Source organism: Cyprinodon tularosa, unplaced genomic scaffold, assembly GCF_016077235.1.
Source record: "Cyprinodon tularosa strain WSP-4 unplaced genomic scaffold, ASM1607723v1 ctg109, whole genome shotgun sequence".
NCBI lineage: Eukaryota > Metazoa > Chordata > Actinopteri > Cyprinodontiformes > Cyprinodontidae > Cyprinodon > Cyprinodon tularosa.
The window spans coordinates 942,425-961,729 of NW_024037882.1; the positions used below are offsets into that span (position 1 = coordinate 942,425).

Genomic DNA, 19,305 nt, shown 5'->3' on the forward strand with positions numbered 1-19,305 from the left:
CTCACTTTCCCTGTCCCCCCTCTTTCATCCCTGGCCCCGCTCCCTCTCTACCCCCTTCACCCCTCTATCCGCATCTTTTTGTCCCTTTGTCCTCCTCTCTTCTTGCCGTCCACGGTCGGCTGTGTCAGCTGCGTCTGGACGAAGCCCAGGAAGCCGAGTGCCAGGCCCTGAGGCAGCAGCTGCAGCAGGAGATGGAGCTGCTCAATGCCTACCAGAGCAAGATCAAGATGCAGACTGAAGCACAGCACGAGCGCGAACAGCAGAAGCTTGAGCAGAAGGTCTCTCTGCGCCGGGCTCACTTGGAACAAAAGGTGTGCTGCAGGGAACACTGCCTTAGTTTTAGACCTCCTTCAATGTGAGACATTTCAACATTTAGTGGCATTTATTTCTGCTTATTGCTGCTTTTCTGGATAACCTTATGTTGTCATTAGGGAGCCCATAAAGAGTAATGAAAATTTGCTGTGACTTGACAGACTACATTTGCAAAATACTTAACATTTTAGCAGGAGTACCCAGAGAGAATCCATGCATATATAGGAGAACAGATCAAATGCAGATCATGGTTGTTCCGCCTTAATTTACAAGACAACCTTAGCGCTGCAGTTCCTTTATAGGTAAACTTGACTTCTTAATCAAGGGTGTCCCCATGCAAACTTTTTTTTATTTATGATGCAGATATTGCAGCTTTGAGTATTGACTGATCTCAATATTGACCCAATACAATATTAGTATTAGTAATACATATTGTAGTTAATTATTTTATTGTGTGGAATATTGGAGACGGCTTGATCAGCTGATGTCTCTCAAACAGAGAATAATAGTTAACAACATCAGGTATGAGGACAACTCACCCATTTTTTTTTTAATTCACCAAAGAGTTATATGTACTGAATACAAAAGCTGAGCTTTCTAATATCGTAGATTTTAGAGGCAGCCTGATCTACTCCAATATTCTCTCTTTTTTTTTTTTTTGATTTTGTCTGATATTGGATTGATTTCTGATATCAATAACGGATCGAGAGAGCCCTATTCTTACTAGTGGATTGATAGTTGATTTAGATTTTTTAAAATTGGCACTTATACATTTCAGCTATACTCCTGGAAATTTTAACATTTTAAACAGCTTAAAAAAGACCAGCACAAAACACAGCAGTGCATGTGTTTCAGTATTTTTTTCACAACACCAATAAGGGGTGCATGCCTGTTGAGCAGTGGAACCATGGAGCTCCGACATCACCTAGTTAGGATACTGAGTGGAGTGTGAGAACTGTGTGTGATTTGAACTGTTTAAATGGAAGAGCGGCCGTAAGAAGGACATCATTAAAAGCATTGGGGTAGGGGGGGGGGCTTACAGCTAGCTGTAACAGAAGGGACTGTGGTCTGATGAGGCAGGATGCTAAAAGCACGTCAGTGAAACGCCATCAGTTTGTAGTGGTAACCACACCGCACTCCGGTTGGATGGTTCTGTTGCAGCAGCTAAGCTGATCTGTCGACTGGAGAAAGCCTTTTAAAGGCTGCAGATGGATAACCATATTCATGCCACACTTTTTAGAATTTGATCTGTAAAACATTTTTTAAAACTCTACAGCAACTCGCTACTTCCTGGTTTGATTGAATTGGGCTGTCGCATAACGTCAGGAAGCCATATGGATTTTTTATTTATGAGATGAATGTAAAAAAAAGAAGTTTAATGTATACAAACCAATCCTTTATTGCACAAGTATGAACATTCAGTTACACATTTTCATCAGCAGCTAGCGTGAACTTATAAATGTGACCCAGAAAGATATTGGCATGTTTGCAGAGACGCTCACACAGATGGCTTTTCTTCACTGCAGGTGGCGATGACAGTGGCATGACTTCCTGCTGGGTGCAGACAATCATTTTCTCCCACAGCCGTAAAACCTCTGTGTGATTTTAAGTCATCACTATGGTGTCATTTTGTAACTTTCTTTTAAATTGCTGCTCATTTCATTTGTTTTATGGCGCATAAACCTCAGATGCACCTTAGGACACTCCACACCTCACCTTCATTAAAAGTGCAGCTGCTGTGCTGCTGTAGGTTTGCTCAGATAAGGCTTTTTATCAGTAATAAGCAGTTATAATGAGATCCTAATAGAGACATCCTCCATCTTTAATGTGACTGTCATCTAAATCTATGACATGAGATAAAACACCAGCGTAGCCGTTCTTCCAAACCGACCTACGTCATGGCAGCAGTCTTGTAGACAGCACTCCGACAACAAAGAAAGGAACCTTTTACAATGCCGCCCTCATCCAGTTCTGTTGGGTCCAGTTTAGTCTGTGCCACCTGTGGTTAGTTGTTGCCATCTGCTGGCAGCAGCCAGACTTGCAAACTGTCAGGAAGATGATGTCATGGTTTTTTCAGCGCTATTGTGCTCGGGTTCGGTTCATGGTCAGAGTCTGGAGTTTTCTGTGCATGCTCAGTCGCTCACCAAGTTGCCGTATTGCACCAGGCAGTCTGTTTTTCTGCACCTGTGGACGTGTGTGTGCAGGAAATGAGTGTGTCTGAATGAAAGCTCCCCCACTGCATTTGGAGAACTTAAGAGCAAAGTCTTATTGTTATTCCAGGTGAATGTTATGCAGCCGGTATAAAACAACTGCTCTGTAGTGTAATCAACCTAATGTTTCTGTAATAAATGTCACATTTCTAATCATTTTATTGATGTTAGGTTTCAGCACTGTGTTCTGCAAGGCTGCAGTGAGCGCTGCAGCATGTTTGGGTTCCTGCAAACACAAAAAACAGTGATTAAAACTTCTTAAAAAAACTGCAATCCACTGCCAAATATCCTCACTTCCTAAGCTTAACATTACAACCACGGAAGTAAGTGATTATTGAGACCTATTGTCAAAGACTAACACCTATAAAAAGTGGAGGGGATTAATACATGAAAAGATGCATTTTTAAAATGGTGACAGTCACATTTTTTTCAGCCTCTTTTTAGCTGACATTACTAAATGAAATGAATGCAAACAAATAACTCCAGAGGAGACAGGAGACTTTCAAAGTGACCCTCATGTTGAACGGTATGTATGGGAGGAAACTAAAGGCCAATTTATGCTTCTGACACATAGCCTCTGCAACTGTCAAATCTTTCGCTGTGCCCCTCAAAAAAATCCTGACTACGTATTGGACGGTTGCAAACCCGCACAGACCTCAAGCAGAAGTGCGTAGACAAAAAGCAGCTGTGATTGGTCCATGGTATGCCTTTACGGCTGTTTGTGTGGTCGTCCTTCTCAATTCGGTGCCGGGGCACACCATTTTTAAAGACCCAGGAACAACTACAACGGACAACTTATGCGCCCTCCTTTGTCTTTTGTCCAACTCCATTAACAGAAGCTGTTCGATGTCTAGCAAATCTAGATCCATCTCCGTGACCGTGATATCTTGCAGACGCGCCATTATTGTCTTGGAAGATAAACACTCCCGCCGCTGAAGTTCTCGTGACCATCCGCTGTAGTTCTCTCGAGTTCTCAAATAGGCTCCCCCTTGCGCTTTGGTGGGAAACTGCTGTGCGTCCTTAGAAATTCCAGACCAATGGTACGGAAGCATACCAGCAAAACTGGTTCACGACCAGACGCAAGTGACGTGTGATGTGTGCAGATGCAGCATAATCTGCCCTTAACAGTGCACATTCTCTGCATACACTCTTTCCCCATGGTGGAGCACGGTGCTGGCTGCATCATGCTGTGGGGATTTTTCTCTTCGTGGTCACATTTTATAGAATGGATACACATTTGCAGGACCAAAAATCCTATTGGAGGCCACAGAGCAGTTTATACAGTTTATGTCCCAGCATTACAAATTAATGGTTTCAAATTAAAGTAAATACATGTGCTCCAATGGCCCAGAGAGCAAGATCTACATCTTATTTAGAGTCCTTAGAAAGACCTGAAGATTGATGTTATAGTCCTTCTCCATATAATCTAAGTCAGCTTGAGCTTAACTTGCTTTCTAACTGCAAAGTTGGTAAAGATACACCATAAAATACTGGCAGCTGTAACTGCAATGAAAAGGAGGTTTTATAAAGTTTTGGAGGCTTAATACTATATTTTCACCTTTTAGATTTGCTGATTTTTGCACTATGTTTGTTTTGCTTCACATTTATGCTTTACTTTGTGATGGCCTATAACACAAAATAGCTATAAAATACTTGGAAATTTGATTTCCTCTTACTTTATTTGATTCCCTATCATCCTTTTCAGCTTTGTGATGGTTGAAGCTAATAAACACGAACAAAGAAAACAAATCTTTCAGATAATCATGGTTAAAAGTGTTGTTCGTTAAAAGCCAAATCTGATTTCTTCCTCTGTACGTCCTCCAGATTGAAGAGGAGCTGGGTTCCCTTCAGAAGGAGCGAACCGATCGGATTAAGCACCTGCTGGATCGCCAGGAGCGGGAGGTGGACAGCTTCGACATGGAAAGCATGCGGCTGGGTTTTAGCAACCTGGGTACCTTGGACTTTCCCAAGGACGACTACAGATGAGGAGTCATGGGGGATGGTTGTTGTCATGTGCCGTCTTTAAACCCCTCGACGTCCTTCTGCCTCAGATTGTCCGCCATCTCCTTTTACTTGACCTGGCCTCGTATTGCAGGGGTTTTTTGTGCTTCTGGCACCCTCATCCAAACACACAGACGTATTATGAAAAGCTCTAGATTCAGAGAGCCAGTGTGTTTTCATGGCCGGTCAAATGGAGTCAGCAGCAGTTTTTAGACACCTAAAACCCACCTGAACTTCCTCCCCCCTTCTTTGCCTCTTGTGGTGTCACAGGATGACATAAAAAGCTAGATAAATTCTTGTAGTCGTCACGTTTTTGTATTGATAATGACAACATAATCAGTGTTTCTTGTTCCTCGTGCAATGATGACACTTTTAGTGCGAGTCAAGAGAAGGAGGGAGAGAAATGAGGGTAGTACTATGAGCTAACTGGCTCCACAAACGCAGATATGCAGATTTTTTTTTCTAAAGCTGTGCAAAAGAAACGAATCTCTTAAAGCGATAAATGAAACGACTGATCCTTCCGCAGCTCGTCGTCTTTGCTGCTTATCTGAACACTTTTTGGTAATAATTCATCAGGACATTTTTAGGACAAATTTTGCGTAATTTGATACTTTGAGAGATTATTATCACAGTTTAAGTGAACAGATCACACATGTTTTTCCTTCAGGTGAGTTTGGACCCTGAAGGCAGACTGGATCATGGTACTTGCCATGCTTTTCCTAGTAATTTTACTGCACTGGCAGCAAATGTGAAATACAGTGGAAACCCACTTAAACCTGTATCCTCCCAGCTAGTACAAAGGGCTTCAATGGGAGGGCAGGGGGCGCTCTTGAACTTTGTGTATAGATGGATTTATGGAGAGCTTTTACTTATTTTCATATTGTATTTTAACCGTCACACAAATCCAAAAATAATTTTTAAAAGCGCTTTTTCTTCTGATCTTCTGCCCCCCCCTTCTTTACCGGTGGTATTTGAAGTCCTGTCATTTGTTGATGGATTTTTCTTTTTTTCCCAACTTTTTGCTTTACACAACTCTCAAGCTGTGTATCGTCTTATAAACCAGAACAGTATGATGCTTTATTAATGCATGCACTTTATTTTTTTTTTCCAGGTTTAAAGAAAGCATGAATCTGTCAGAGCTTTTAATTATATTTGTAAATAAAGTGCTCATCACACAAAGTAAAGAAGCGTGACCTTCCATCATTCTCAACAGTGGGGTCCAGTTTTATTCGGAATATTTTAAGACATATTAAAAGTTACCATGACAGTGGAATATTTCAGAAATATTTTGATCATGTTTAAAGTGTAGTTTTGTTAAGAACTCATTCAAAAAAAATATCAAATCAATAATGAATGAAACCTAAACTACATAATTAATCAGCGAATTGCTTAGATTTGTTTTTATCCTCCTTTCCATTTAATATTTCTGGAATGATATAAGATCCAAAAACCATAGCTCTCATGCTATAAAGTTACAATATGATCTTAACTCATTTAAAAATTAAAATTTATTGTCATGTAATTTACCTAATATATTTAAAACACATTTCAAAGCCATGGTTGTCAGACTGTGGTACATAATGGGCTTTGATCTGTTTAGAGAGAATTTTAGCACCACTTTTCTAATGTAATTACAAAGATGCTCCCAACCTCCAACAATCAAAGAGTCATCTTGTGGTTTTTAATCAGCGACGACTCAAATGTTAATCAGAGGAAACATTATATTAAAGCTTTCAGTACAAACCAAAGCAGAATGTCGAAAACTTCCAGTGAAGTTTGTATAGAACTGATATTTGCAAATAGAATTATAAATATTGCCTTTAGTAGTGTTTATTTTTTATTTAAGGCCTTAGTTTAATAAACATAACCTCACCAAATGAACAGCCTACTAAAAGTAGATGCGCAGAAACTTCCTAAGAATGGGAACTGGAGCACATCTTGGTGCTCCAAGAACGTTACTCCTGTTGCTTTTTACCTCTGAAATCAGTTAATCTTAGCCTGATAAACCAGACTAAATCTGAGATTAAATGTGTAATTTGTTTTACATTTTTTTTCAAATTCGCAGGCAAAAATGATTTTGCCCGCTGGCGGGTGGTGCTAGTTTACTAGGCTAAGATAATCTGTGAATAGAAATAAATCCAGCTAATCTTTGCTGTTGGTTCAAGTCAATATGTGTTAGCTTTAGCAACCAAGCTAGCTACAATTTAGCTAATTTAACAGTACTTTCATATCATCTGAAAATTAGCAGATGTATTTGTAAATTGAGTGCTGCCAGAAGTTTCTTTAAATGCACACCAGCCATGTTGGATTTTGAAGTTGCTTGGCAAGTAATACAAAACATGCTATCAATGTTCAACACATCAAGACATGTTTGTGTAAAAATGAAATGTTCAGTTTATCCGCATCCTTTAACAAAGAGTGATATCAGCTGATGTGAACATTCTTTTGAAATAAAACTTAATTGGACACAAAAAATCATTTAGAAAAGCAAGACAGCATTGGTGTTTCAAAGGTTTATTGCAGGGTGGAACTGGTGGTTTCACATGAGGTGTTAGGTTAACATGAAATATCTTCTAGTGGCACAAACCTGTGAACAAAACATTTCCACTGCAGAAGCCCAACTTTTTTTTTTTTTTTTCGGCTGCTGAAACGGCAGATTCAAGTTCTTGCCATCTTATTTTCCAGCCAGCTGCTCATACAGTTTGGGCACATAATCGTCCCACTCAGCCTGGTAGCAGGAACCGGCCACCGGGGCTCCCAGGTTGTACTTCTTTCTGAAAGTCTGGATCTGGAACTTGCCGCGTCCGTCTCCAGAACGGTTGGTGAGAACGGCCTCTGAGCAGGAAAGGCTACCCGGCTGCTCGTACACCAACCACACATACCTGTGCAGACCTGAGGGAGGAAATACAAGACTGCTCAATCTGGAGTCAACATGACATGAAACATCATTAAGCTGTTAGAAAAATAAAAACAAACATAATGTGTTAGATCATCAAACATGCAGACGTTTAAACGTATCAAAATGAAACCGCTCTGCCTCAAGGACGGCTATTGGCCATAAACGACACAACTCTGGCCAGAATAGACGAGTGACAAGAGAAAGTCACACTGATAACCAAAAAAAGTTCCTGGCATCAACCTGCAGAAAACGGCGCCATAATAATGCAAAATATTTATATATATTTATATGTATCAATCCTTTTTTTTTTTAGAACAATTGTCTCGGATACACTTCTTAAAAATCATCAAATACAGGTCTCTTTGGCCTTACTATTTTATTTACTATAGGAACGATTATTTACACCCTTTAACTGCTAAAGCTCAAAATGAGTGTAAATAAATGGTTGGGTGTATATTCCTCCAATTTACATAACTTTCCAAACATACTACTTTTGATTATATCTTCTTTTTAGACAAAAAAAGAATATACTTTTCTTGAAAAATCGCTTTTTGCAGTGTTATTTGGATTGATAGGTAGATAGAATATCTGAATTCCGGTTAAACCTGCAGGAAAACAGTAAATGCTAAAAAAAAAAAACAAGTTGATACTGGAGCAGAGGTTCACCTTCAAGTAGGACAATGGTTCTGGTCAGAGTGGTCCAGTTAAAGTTCAGATCCAATTAAGAATCTGAGGCTAAACTTGAAAATCGATGTTTAAGGAAAATAATGATGTATCCTTTTCTGCCCACTTCCCAGTTATTTATTATTTGTATAACCTGACAAACTACTCAACTAATTTTGCTGTGGATCTGTATTCCTGAGTGTGTTTTTGAACTAAACAGCTTCTCAGATCGTTTACTATTGTGAAACAAAAATCCCTTCTTTTTTTTTTTTACTCAAATGTTGTTTTTGTTTTTACGTTGCCATCTTACCTGTGCCTTTGGGAGGACCTGAGCCGACGTAGTCTGATATCACACAGCCAGACGACACATCATTCCCCTTCATGTTGACCACTAGGAAGTGGTGCCACTCTCTTCAGCAAAAAAATAAAAGAGAAAGTAGTTTAATTTATTGAGAAAATTCTGATCATAAATGATGGATAACTGGATGGGGGTCCAACAAGCAGGACTTTGGGAACTGGCCCAAAATCCATTCAATCTCACCTAAATTTGGGATCTTTCCTGCTTGGAGCATCAGGGTCAGTCAGGGCCAAAGTGTAGAGTTTACTGGGGTCACATCCTTCCCACTCTATGCAGGTAGGCCGACTCTGCACCTAAGATTAGTGACCATGTTAAGCATTACCAGTTTAATTACAAATATTAAAATAGTTTATTGCACAACCTATTACATTTCGTTTAAAATATATCTTTACACCAGTTTTTTTTTTTATTATTATTATTATGTATTGTATGCATCATTTTTGTATTCTATTTCTGTTTCGTTTTAAAGTAAACACTTTTGGAAGTTACTGTGACATCCACTAGGGGGCGCTATTGGGCGTCTCTTCCATCTGCACACATGGCGAATGCATTATATAACTCAATGTATTGTTGCCAAACAATGAAGGCGCTCAGATGCAAAAATATCTTATTTTAAGGTCAATTCTCAACAGAACCTGGTGTCGTTTTATTGTTTATGTGGTCCAGCTGTTCAGGCTGTTAGCTTAGCTTAGCTCACTAACCTGAGTGGGAGTTAGCACTTTGCCCAGCTCGTCGATCTCCAGACCCTCGTATTTAACAGTCAAAGGCTTCGCAGGCTTTTCCTCCACTTCCTGCAAGGCCAGAGGTCCAGTCCACTGGCTCAGATCGACGGGCATTATGCCGTTCAATACCTGACTATGATAATTATTATAGTTTAAACCGAAATGACTGGAGCACTGCTTCAAATCGCTGCTGCAAACTATCAGGGTTGCTGCATTCAAGTACTACAGGAAATATTGGTGACTGCTTTGAGGCTTGAGGCTCACTATGTGCGTGTGCGTGTTTGTATATGTGTACGATATTCAGTCTTTGTGTCATTTGTAAGTCAAATGGTATAACTGTGAAATGGTTAGATTTAACCATTTAAATGGTTAAATATGAAAATAAGTTTAAACTTGCAAAATTCAATCCCTCATTTTTTTATTAGGATTAGAGGAAATAACTTAAACTGCATTTTTCACATGTAGTTATAAACCAGAGTAAAATAACTACCAGAATAACTACTAGAAAAGGATATCTGCGCACCACACTACTGGGATCTGCATTTTCCTACTAACGCCCAAGCATTTGAACTGGAACATCGTCAGAAGCAGCAAGTGACCACCAGGGGGTGCAGTTGCGTTATTTGTCCTTGGAAATTGATCGTCTCCCCTTTGTTGGCCCATGTTTGGCCCTACTTGTTGTCATAGTATGGCCCACTGATTTCTATTTATTCCCTGGATTGCTGATAGCCCGTTGGTTGTATAGGAAGGAGTGAAGTCACCTGCCGCCATGTTGGTACTCCCCAGTTAGACAGATAGGAATTTAAACAAAAGGTGCGCCAAAAGCATCAAACAACAAGATTTTCTCATTTTCAGAGGGGCTTAATATGAAAGAGGATTAGGGCAACTGAAAATATTAAAAAAAGTTAACTAATTTTTAAAATTTATTTCAGTTTAATATTGGACAAAAGTCAAAATTCTGACTTTTTTCCCATATTAAACTGAAATAAAATTTCAAAATCAGTTAACTTTTTTTCAGTGGCCCTAATCCTTTTCCATAGCGTAAGACATTTAAAATAAAAAAGATAAATTCACCACTTTGACACACAATTATGTGCATAGCATGAGTAGATTACTGTGATTCATTCAATAGGCACATTGCATTTCAAAGTTAGTTCGAAGTCTATAAATTATGTAATATAACATATTATACAAATCCATCACAGTAAAATTAATGTGTTAATGGAGTACAATAATACAGATGTGCCAAAACCCTAAATTGATGTTGCACCGGTAATATACATGTATTCATCACATAGTTATAGTAATTATATATAATTACAAGTTTTCAGATCAAGACTAAATTACAAGTACATTACTGTTGATGCTATAGTATTTTTCTATTTGCAAATTGCTGTATCTGTTTATTAACCTTTTAAATCCAACATAGATTCACAATAGAGCTAAATTATTGAAATTATTGAGCTTTATTTTCTACACCAGCAAAATCACATCAATTGATAAAATAACAGGCTATATATATATATATATTATTTTTTTTTGTCAATATAACATGCAATATATTTCAGCACATGAATTTTTTAAAATGAGAAATATGCCAAACACTGTAAAAACGACAGTGTCACGCATTTAAGAAAATTACTAAATTGACATTACAACATGGAGTTATTTTCTACTCACTGTATTTTCTATTTTCTAATGTTAGACACAATATCAATGGCTATCTCAGTCAATGTCTTTGAGTCGGTCGCAGATAGCTAGACTAATGTTAGACTTAGGATCAGACTTCAATTTAATTATCCCTTGGGATTACTCCTTCAGGGAAATTCTGGTTCCATTAGCTTATAGAGAGTTCAAAGGGCAGAGGTAAAGCAGGATTCCTCTAAAGATACAGATACAACAGACAATATAAAAAGAGTGTATATAGTACAATGCAAGTATGTTACGCTACATACTGTACTATACTATAGGATACATCAGCGTATATATGGATTTTCTTGGTTAATACACCCACTGATTGTAAAATTACCTGTGAAACGTCTTCTATAGGCATGAAGGCAATTCTATGGCATGACTCTGTGAGAGTAGGGAGTACCAAAATGGCGACAAGTGACTTCACTTTTTTCGGGTTATCAGCAATCCAGAGAATAAATAAAGATAAGTGATCCGGCCTCATCCCACTTTTTATAATTTCCCCTTCGTGATATACAGAATCTATATTTATATGCTATGTAAAACAATATACAATATATAGAATATAGCTATATACTATATGAACAGTGGGCTGTGTGTTAATGTAATGCAGGAGGTCTGGAACGGGGGAAGTAGAGAGGCAGTGTCAATGTTACGGGGGGCTCTGGGCCTTGTTGATAAGGCTTGTAGTGAATGGGAAGAAACCGCTCTCGTGGCGTGAGGTCTTGGTCCTCATAGAACGCTGCCTCCTGCCAGAAGTAAGTGGCGGAAATAGTTTGTGGCTCTTCCCTGCACACCTTAGAGTCCTGGAGGCGTACAGATCCTGCAGACATCAAAGATTGCAGCCAATCACCTTCTCTGCAGACTGGATGACACGCTGCAGTCTACGCTTGTCCTTGGTGGTGGCACCAGCGTATCAGATGGTGATGGAGGAGGTGAAGATGGACTCAGTGATGGAGGGGTTGAACTGTAGCTGTAGCACTCTAAATAGAAGAGAACTGCAGGTATAATATGAGGCCCCATGTGATCCACTATTCTCTCAAATGTGCTGTTGTACTCTCATACACTTCAAGAATTTTACTTTAAGAAAACAAATGATGAAACCAGGCTTATAAGTGTGAGTGAAAACATATTTTACACTGATGAAAAAAAGAGTAAAATACATTTAGATAATATATATATATATATATAGATAGATAGATAGATAGATAGATAGATGTATATATATTTCTGCCTTTTTTCTCAGTGTCTATGCACTCTCAAGCTCACACTGACCTCGCCCTAAGTGTGAAAAAAGCAAACCAAGGTGTGAATTGCTATGGGTTCTTTATGTTTTTAAGTTGATATAAATGCAATCCGGTTTTTAACTATATGTATCAAACTATTATCAATAATTAGCAGCACATGGTATTTAACATATTTGTAAAAAGGCAGTTTCTCATTTAAACTTTGCTTTTTTTTTCATTTTTAAAACATAACTTAAAAAACAGAACCTGAGCTGAGATATGTTATGAACAACACTTATCTACCAGATAACATGTGTGGGAAGATATGAAGCTTCCTTATGCATCTGCAAAGCCTCTCTTAGATTGTTGAATTGCTTTAATAGATATACAAGCTGCTAATTCAGAAAATGATTGAGGGATGATTTTAAAACTGCTAAATATGTCATTGATACAACTTTATAGTGCAAAATTTAGGACAATGTCACAAAGAAATAGCAAAAAAATTTAAACCCATCATGTTCTGACCTCAGATTAATTCCTGTCAACTGAATTGATATGCATACATGAAAAAAATATGATATACTTAGGTCTAATAAGCTAAACTACGTTTTATATCAAATTCAGATATTGGTTGATTTAAACTAGTTAGCTTATACATAAATAGTTCCTTTTTTTACTTTAAAAAAACTTAAGATCAAAATGTTCCTGTGAGCAAATTAATCAAAGTTCCTCTTTTCAAAAGTGAGATAAACACATCTGAAAAGAGGAATAAAAGATACTGATTCTCCTCATGATTCTGAACATTTTAGTGACTAGAATTATCTATGAAGTTCAGAACTCTTTGCACCCAGTTCTGATCCCCTCAGGGACGTGTATCCTGTCTTATGCTGGTGAAGTTTCTCAGTCATCCAGGTCATAGTATTTCCAAGAAAGTTTTAAAATGCATTGCTAAACACAGATGGGCTTCCTCCTCCGGACAAGACTCTGCTGTCTACACCTTATGGACAAAGGACATTCGTTTGAGGACCGGAATGTTCCAATTTTGGACAAAGAAGACGGGTGGGTTGAAAGGGGTGTAAATGAACTCATTTATGTTAAAAAACCAACGTTAAACAGAGGAGGCGGACTCAAGTTTCAGCTCTTTAAATCCTACAACACAGCAATAAAGTTGATTCCTTCTCGCTATCATCTCAACCCCCACCCCCCCCGAAGGCGACCAAAACATCTCGCCTAGTCAGCCAGGCCAACAATGCCCCTAATGACTCCCCTTTTCAGAGGCATAGGCCAGTATCGGGTATTGCAGGCCAACAACGACCTCAACAGCTCCCCATTACTAAGCGGTGAACCAGTTATTTCGGTTAAATTTGCATGTTTTCTAACCCAAACCAAGGCTTTGTTGGGCTACTTTATAAAGCCTGGAACTCAACGCTAATCCAGACATTTTGAATTTAAAAAAGCTTCTTGAATGGGAAGTACAACGTCTTCAAACTTGGAAAACAAAGTCCAGTGGTTTGTTTTTTTAACTCTTTTTTACTTTGTTGGAATCTTGTTTTACGTCGCAGGCGTTCTGATTTTAACAAAGTAAACTATTATAAATTATTATTACAATCACGGTTTGTTTAGGAAATGAATAATTAAACATGCATGAATAGAAAACATCTTTCAATACATATTACATCCTCACTGTGTATCCTATATATGGAGATAAGTATTTCCCCTCTTGTATAACACAGACTATTACTGTTTGAGCTCCTTCACCCATCAGCAGGTCTGGTATCTGCTCCTTTGGCTTAGGAGGAACAGGATGAGATATGCCACAGCCCTACAAATGGACCTCGAACGCAACGCTGGCAGGAATGTCTCTGACCAAAGCATTACAAACATCCCTTATGAAGAGGTCTGCTCGCTACGCTGGAGCTCAACTGGTTTTGCCAGAGAAGACCAAACTCAGCATGTTTGACACTGGTTCCCTGTTCAGAATGCTACGATTATCAACCTCCTTAGGTCAAGAGAAAATACACTTCAAGAAAATGGACCTACTTAAATCTACATTTTTGCTGTATGTTTTCAGCAAAGGGGCCATAGCAGCGGCTAGGGCCAATTCTACAGAGGCTCGGGCCCCTGTCTAGAACCAGCCATGCCAAAAAATAGGATACTAGGAACATATTGTATTATAATCAAACAGTTTGCTCTGTAGATCTTTCATAGGAACATATTTGTATGATAATAAACAACTTTATGCCTTTATGTTAATGATAGTCCACTTAAGTCCAAAAGTGATTGGCTGAGATGTTGCCCTGCATGGCAAAAAATGTAAATCTACAGAAGTCATTTTTGTTCTTAAAATAAGTGCATTTTTTTCTTGAATTGAGGAGGAAAGTGAGACATTTTGCCAATGGAACGAGACAATTAACATTTAAAATAAGAAAAAACAATTGCATTGTCTTGTTTCAAGTGCTTTTATTCTAAGAGTGAAAATACTCATTCCATGTGCAAACTATCTCATTTACCTACTCAAGTTAAGGGTAAATACATTTAATTTAAGACATTTTTACTTTTTTCTAGATCGTTTTTTACAGTGTGGCTTAATAGGTTTCCATGGTTAATGGAAAAAATACAAGTTTTGTGTTTAGCGCTAAAAAACCCCCAGAATATTTGGTGTCCTCACAAGCAAAATTTTAACAACTTAGTAAAACCCTTCAATACATCAGTCCACTCCTTCCTTAAAGACAGAAAAAAGGGTTTATATATGAGCTTTTGTTGTTAGTTGGCTGGATTATTTTAATATTCCCTTTTCAACATCAGGAAAACGGATCTCATTACAGTAGTTCCTAAATCACAATTCTGACTAATTAGCTGTGATGACTTCAAAATGACCTGATACCTGTTAAACAAATATGATGTGAATTCAGCCTAATACTCCCTGATAAAGGATTGTGTGATAAACTGGTAGCAAACGCAACAGTCAAACTTATCAGCATGTTTTAAAATGTAACGTTTTGTTTTCATATTATCGAAGGTGAAGGTTAATATACTGGCATAAGAGAAGGTTTAACATAGAAGAAACACAAAAAACACATTTAAAGAATGAGGAGTCCATGTTTGTTCCAGCACATTGCAGCAGTTTTATTTCATTTGCTTACAAGCTTGATTTATGCCAAAGAAGACGCTTTATTTGCATAGAATAGTGTGGAAAGGTACAATAAAAACAATGATTACAACAGATAACTGGCTGAATTTGGATCAGCTTTAAATCAGGGATCTTTAGGATCTTTAGTAAAATGAAATAAAAATGCTCTTAGTCAATAATATATAAAACTTTCTCCTTTGTTATTGTGTGGTTAGATCCCTATATTTGACACCTTCAGAGGCCCACTCATTTCATGTGCTTGCACTGTTCTCAATGCTTATTAACAACTGATATTTAGTTTTAAAGTGACAGTTCTAAAATTTTGGTATATTTCAATCAAAAGAAAAAACATTTTATTTTTTTAAATTATGTATTGTGTATCAGAGATAAACAATCACATTTATTGTAACATGGATCATTTAGGCCTTTGGGTTCAGTGCAGCTTGTTGCTGTTGGGAAATAATTTGGTTGGGTTCACCTTTCTTTCTTTGGCAGATTTTAAGAAGAGCTGTGTTTCCTCACAGTTTTATTTTAGGGTATCTTTTTTTTTTTTTTAAAACAACATAATAAGATAATTTATTTAAAACAAAAAACTGATTTTCTTTTCAAAAGGTTTGGATAGTAAATATTCGATGCCATTACGAATGCCATTACATTCATTACAATGCTAATAGCTCTATATTGAAAGCTCAGAAAAGTTATGCAAACTACACTTTGCCCCGTTTTCCAACATTACATGTATCTCATGTCTTTTTGCCCCTTAATTTATGGGTATACACGGTTCCACCTCAGCCTTAACTTCACCAGTTTGGACTCCTCGATAAATTCCATTGATGTCAAGTGATCTAGTCTGTCCATCTTCATAGGTACGATAGAGGCTGGCAGTGAAAGGGATGTCCATTTTATACTGATAACCATACATAACAACCCTGCACATGTGTTTCGGTGGCACATTCAGCTCTAAAGTGAGGGTGTGGGTGTTCTCCTCTGTCAGGCTACCACCTTTTGATACTGTTTCTGTTTCCTCAACACCGAATTCAAGGCTCCCCTGCACAATTGAAGGAATACCTACTGTAATGCTGGTTTTTACACCAAGTGTAATGGAGGAGCTGGTGTCCCATTGATTCTGTTTTGTCGTAGTCTGACTCAATTTAACAGTTTTTTTCAAAGTTTCATGGTTCCTGTTTGTAACTTCAGAGCTCTTGAGGACTTTTGGAGAATCCTTGGAGATTTTAGCGTGATCTTTTTCATACTTAACATTTTTAATCTCTGTGCTTTTACCCTTCATGCTGGTCAGGACCTCGTATTTTTTCTTGTACCAATATTCAGAACCCTCCCAGGGAAGATAAAAGCATTCATCCTTTTGATACACCATCCCCAGACCGTACTTATTTTTTGCTACATAGATTTTTTTCACTTAAACAGGTATCGACTGAATTCCTCGGAACAGAACCATATGAATCGGTCTTCCACTCCAAGTCCTCAAAAATTTTTTTGTTCACAAGGATTTGAAACCTACTGGAACGATATTCTAGACCATCATCAGGGTAGTGGCAGTAAGGACCCATGTAGTCGTTGTAAAAGCCAGATCTGCATTTAACTTTGCAGACGTAGTCAATACGATTAGCATAGTCGTTAAAAATGTAAACGGCATCATCAGGAAGGGAACCCTGCCAACTCTCCCACTGTAGACTGCCTGTGTCACTAGTGGAGAGCTTCAAGTCGGCAGGGTTCTTCTGCGGCAGAAGACGGCGGGTGGTAGAGATGGATTGGTTAGATATGAGTGCAGCAGCACCAGCTGCATCTGGGCTCAGGGAGAAGACTGAAAAATAACAAAAGTTATTTTATTTTAATTCTAAAAAATAACCTTTAAATACAGACACCTGGTGCTTTTTTATCCTCTGTCGTTTAATCTTTGCTACTGTACATTTCCTTCTTGTAAATCCTAAATCTGAAAGCTTAAGCTAATGATACAAAGTTCTTTGTCTCTCTCTGCTGGAGGTTACATACTGATTACAAGAACAGCTCTAAAAAATCAATCTAAATCTATATATATATATATATATATATATATATATATATATATATATATATATATATATATATATATATATATATATATATATATGTCCTCCCTCTTCTTTCTTACCTTTTTCATTGGGTGACTGGTTTCCCACAGTGTCCTGAGCACTGGACAACAACAGAACCAGCAGCAACATCATCAGAGCCTAAAAGTAAAACAAATCATTATCAGTTAAAATGCTGCCTTAAACCAAGCAGTACTTTAACACAATAAAAGTATTAGATAAGAGCTAAACTAAAATTACAGCAAATTTTATTTATTTTGTTCTTTTTTTTTTTTTTTGGAAATAAAAGAAATGTATTCAAATATTTAAAGTCTGCTACAAAAAAGTCCTGATGGATGTTAATTGTTTGAATTTCACTTCCTTTGAACAAATCCACAAATTGGCACTTTTAAGTAAGGACCTAATTTCTGTTTATTTCTTTATTACTATTTTAAGTTTTTCTTTGCAATTTGAACTTTTTATTTGATTAAGTCAATTCCAATCCAATTTACTTTTAGAACAAAAACCAGCTTGGTCCAAGTTTTGAACAAACTAAAAGCTAATTGGCAAAAAAATTATAAAAAGAATATATATATTATATACATTATGTCGTTTTTCTAAACAGTAGCCCTATGTTTTTGTTTAGTTTGTCTTAGTTTGAAGAGAATAGAATATTGTTTTATTTTATTATTATTATTATTGAGTGCATATATTACAGGATATATGATTAAAGTAAATTACTGATCCATTTCTTTTTCTTATTATTTATTATAATTTTGTTTCTGCCTGTTAATAGCTTCCTCGCAGCCGCAGGGGGACAACAGTTGAAGCTCTAATTATTGAACACATGTCAGTTTTTGTTACTGCGTTATACAAAAGTCTAATGATCCAACCAGATGTAATGATCTAAAAGTGGATCTTTTTTTAGTCATATAATTAGACCATATATCAAATGAGGTAATATATGTATATAGGTATAAAGAAGATGAGCATCTTGCCTGGTTTAGATGATGGAAGAGTTCTTCATCAGATGAAAGGGTCTTCTTCTAGTTGATCTAACTAGAAAAAGCTGTTTCGGAGAAACATCAAAGTGGGAATGCTTTTGCTGAATGAAAAAAGCTGAAATTACCTGAAGAACATATGAAAATGTGATAGGAAGTCATCAGAAAGTTCAAACTGCAGAAAACAATTGAATCATCTGAAGATTTTGTAGGGTAGAATCATTTGGCAGTAAAATGGCAGAAACAAACTCATCTTAAAAGCTGCACAGCCAAACCATACATGATATCAAAAAATGTCTTGAATGTGGGCACTAGAAGGGTCTTAATATAATGTCTCCCAAGTTTATAGAAAAAATGTATAAAGAAATTTTGAAGGGGGGTTTACCTACTTTCCAGAAACATGTCAGGCGTGTTATGAATTAGCAGCAAACAGAAAAGCTTAATTCCTGTCCAGAAACAAAGCAGAATGAAGCCAAAGTTCACAACATAGGCTGAAAAGTATGAAATTAGCTGAAGTAGAAAAGAAATTACAAAGAAAAACTTTAATCTTATCTGGTTGAAGAAAAAATTAGTAGCTTAAGGATGGGAAGTAAAATGTTGAGGACGATGGTATTGAATAGGTATTAACATTTTGAAATCATATGTGGAAATGTCAAGACTTGGCAAAACAATTTGAAATTATTTCAAATGTGTCGGTTGATCAGCATAAAGAAAACAGTGTCATACTTGGAGGATTGAAAATCTACAAACCTATGTGCAAGACTGACCATGAGAAGCAGAGGAAGGACAGAGAGAGAAGCTTATAGAAAGAGAGCTAATACCACTTAAGGAGCTGAATTTATCAAAAAATTGAACCTGCATGTTACGAGCCGCTGTGTTGATGACAGCACCGTTGGCAGGCTTAGGCTGCATGTTACGAGGTTAGCAGATGCTTTATTACAGTGTAAATCTTAGAACCTGATTAAGAAATATGCACTGAGGTGTGTCGTCAACAGGCCTTGGTAGTGTAATTTGAAGAAATTGGT

At 37.4% G+C, this 19,305-nt stretch overlaps 2 protein-coding genes and 1 pseudogene across 3 annotated transcripts in view; 1 reads left to right on the forward strand and 2 right to left on the reverse strand.

Annotated features, from left to right (window-relative positions):
• Positions 1-5,707, forward strand: part of taok3a (TAO kinase 3a) — a 67,911-nt gene extending 62,204 nt beyond the window's left edge. For both annotated transcript variants that reach the window (XM_038293476.1, XM_038293484.1), the window contains 2 exons: positions 129-311; positions 4,347-5,707. In XM_038293476.1, coding sequence (XP_038149404.1) covers positions 129-311; positions 4,347-4,508 — 345 coding nt within the window. In that variant the 3' untranslated portion in view covers positions 4,509-5,707. The remainder of the gene's footprint in view (positions 1-128; positions 312-4,346) is intronic.
• Positions 5,708-7,021: 1,314 nt separating this feature from the next.
• Positions 7,022-9,392, reverse strand: pebp1 (phosphatidylethanolamine binding protein 1). Its single transcript, XM_038293496.1, has 4 exons — positions 9,145-9,392; positions 8,627-8,736; positions 8,396-8,496; positions 7,022-7,415 (listed from the first exon to the last, which is right to left on the reverse strand). Exons 1-4 carry the CDS (start codon positions 9,277-9,279, stop codon positions 7,198-7,200), a joined length of 564 nt encoding a protein of 187 aa, XP_038149424.1. The 5' UTR covers positions 9,280-9,392; the 3' UTR covers positions 7,022-7,197.
• A 6,374-nt stretch (positions 9,393-15,766) lies between these two features.
• LOC119789034 lies at positions 15,767-17,432 on the reverse strand (annotated as a pseudogene).
• Positions 17,433-19,305: the final 1,873 nt, after the last annotated feature.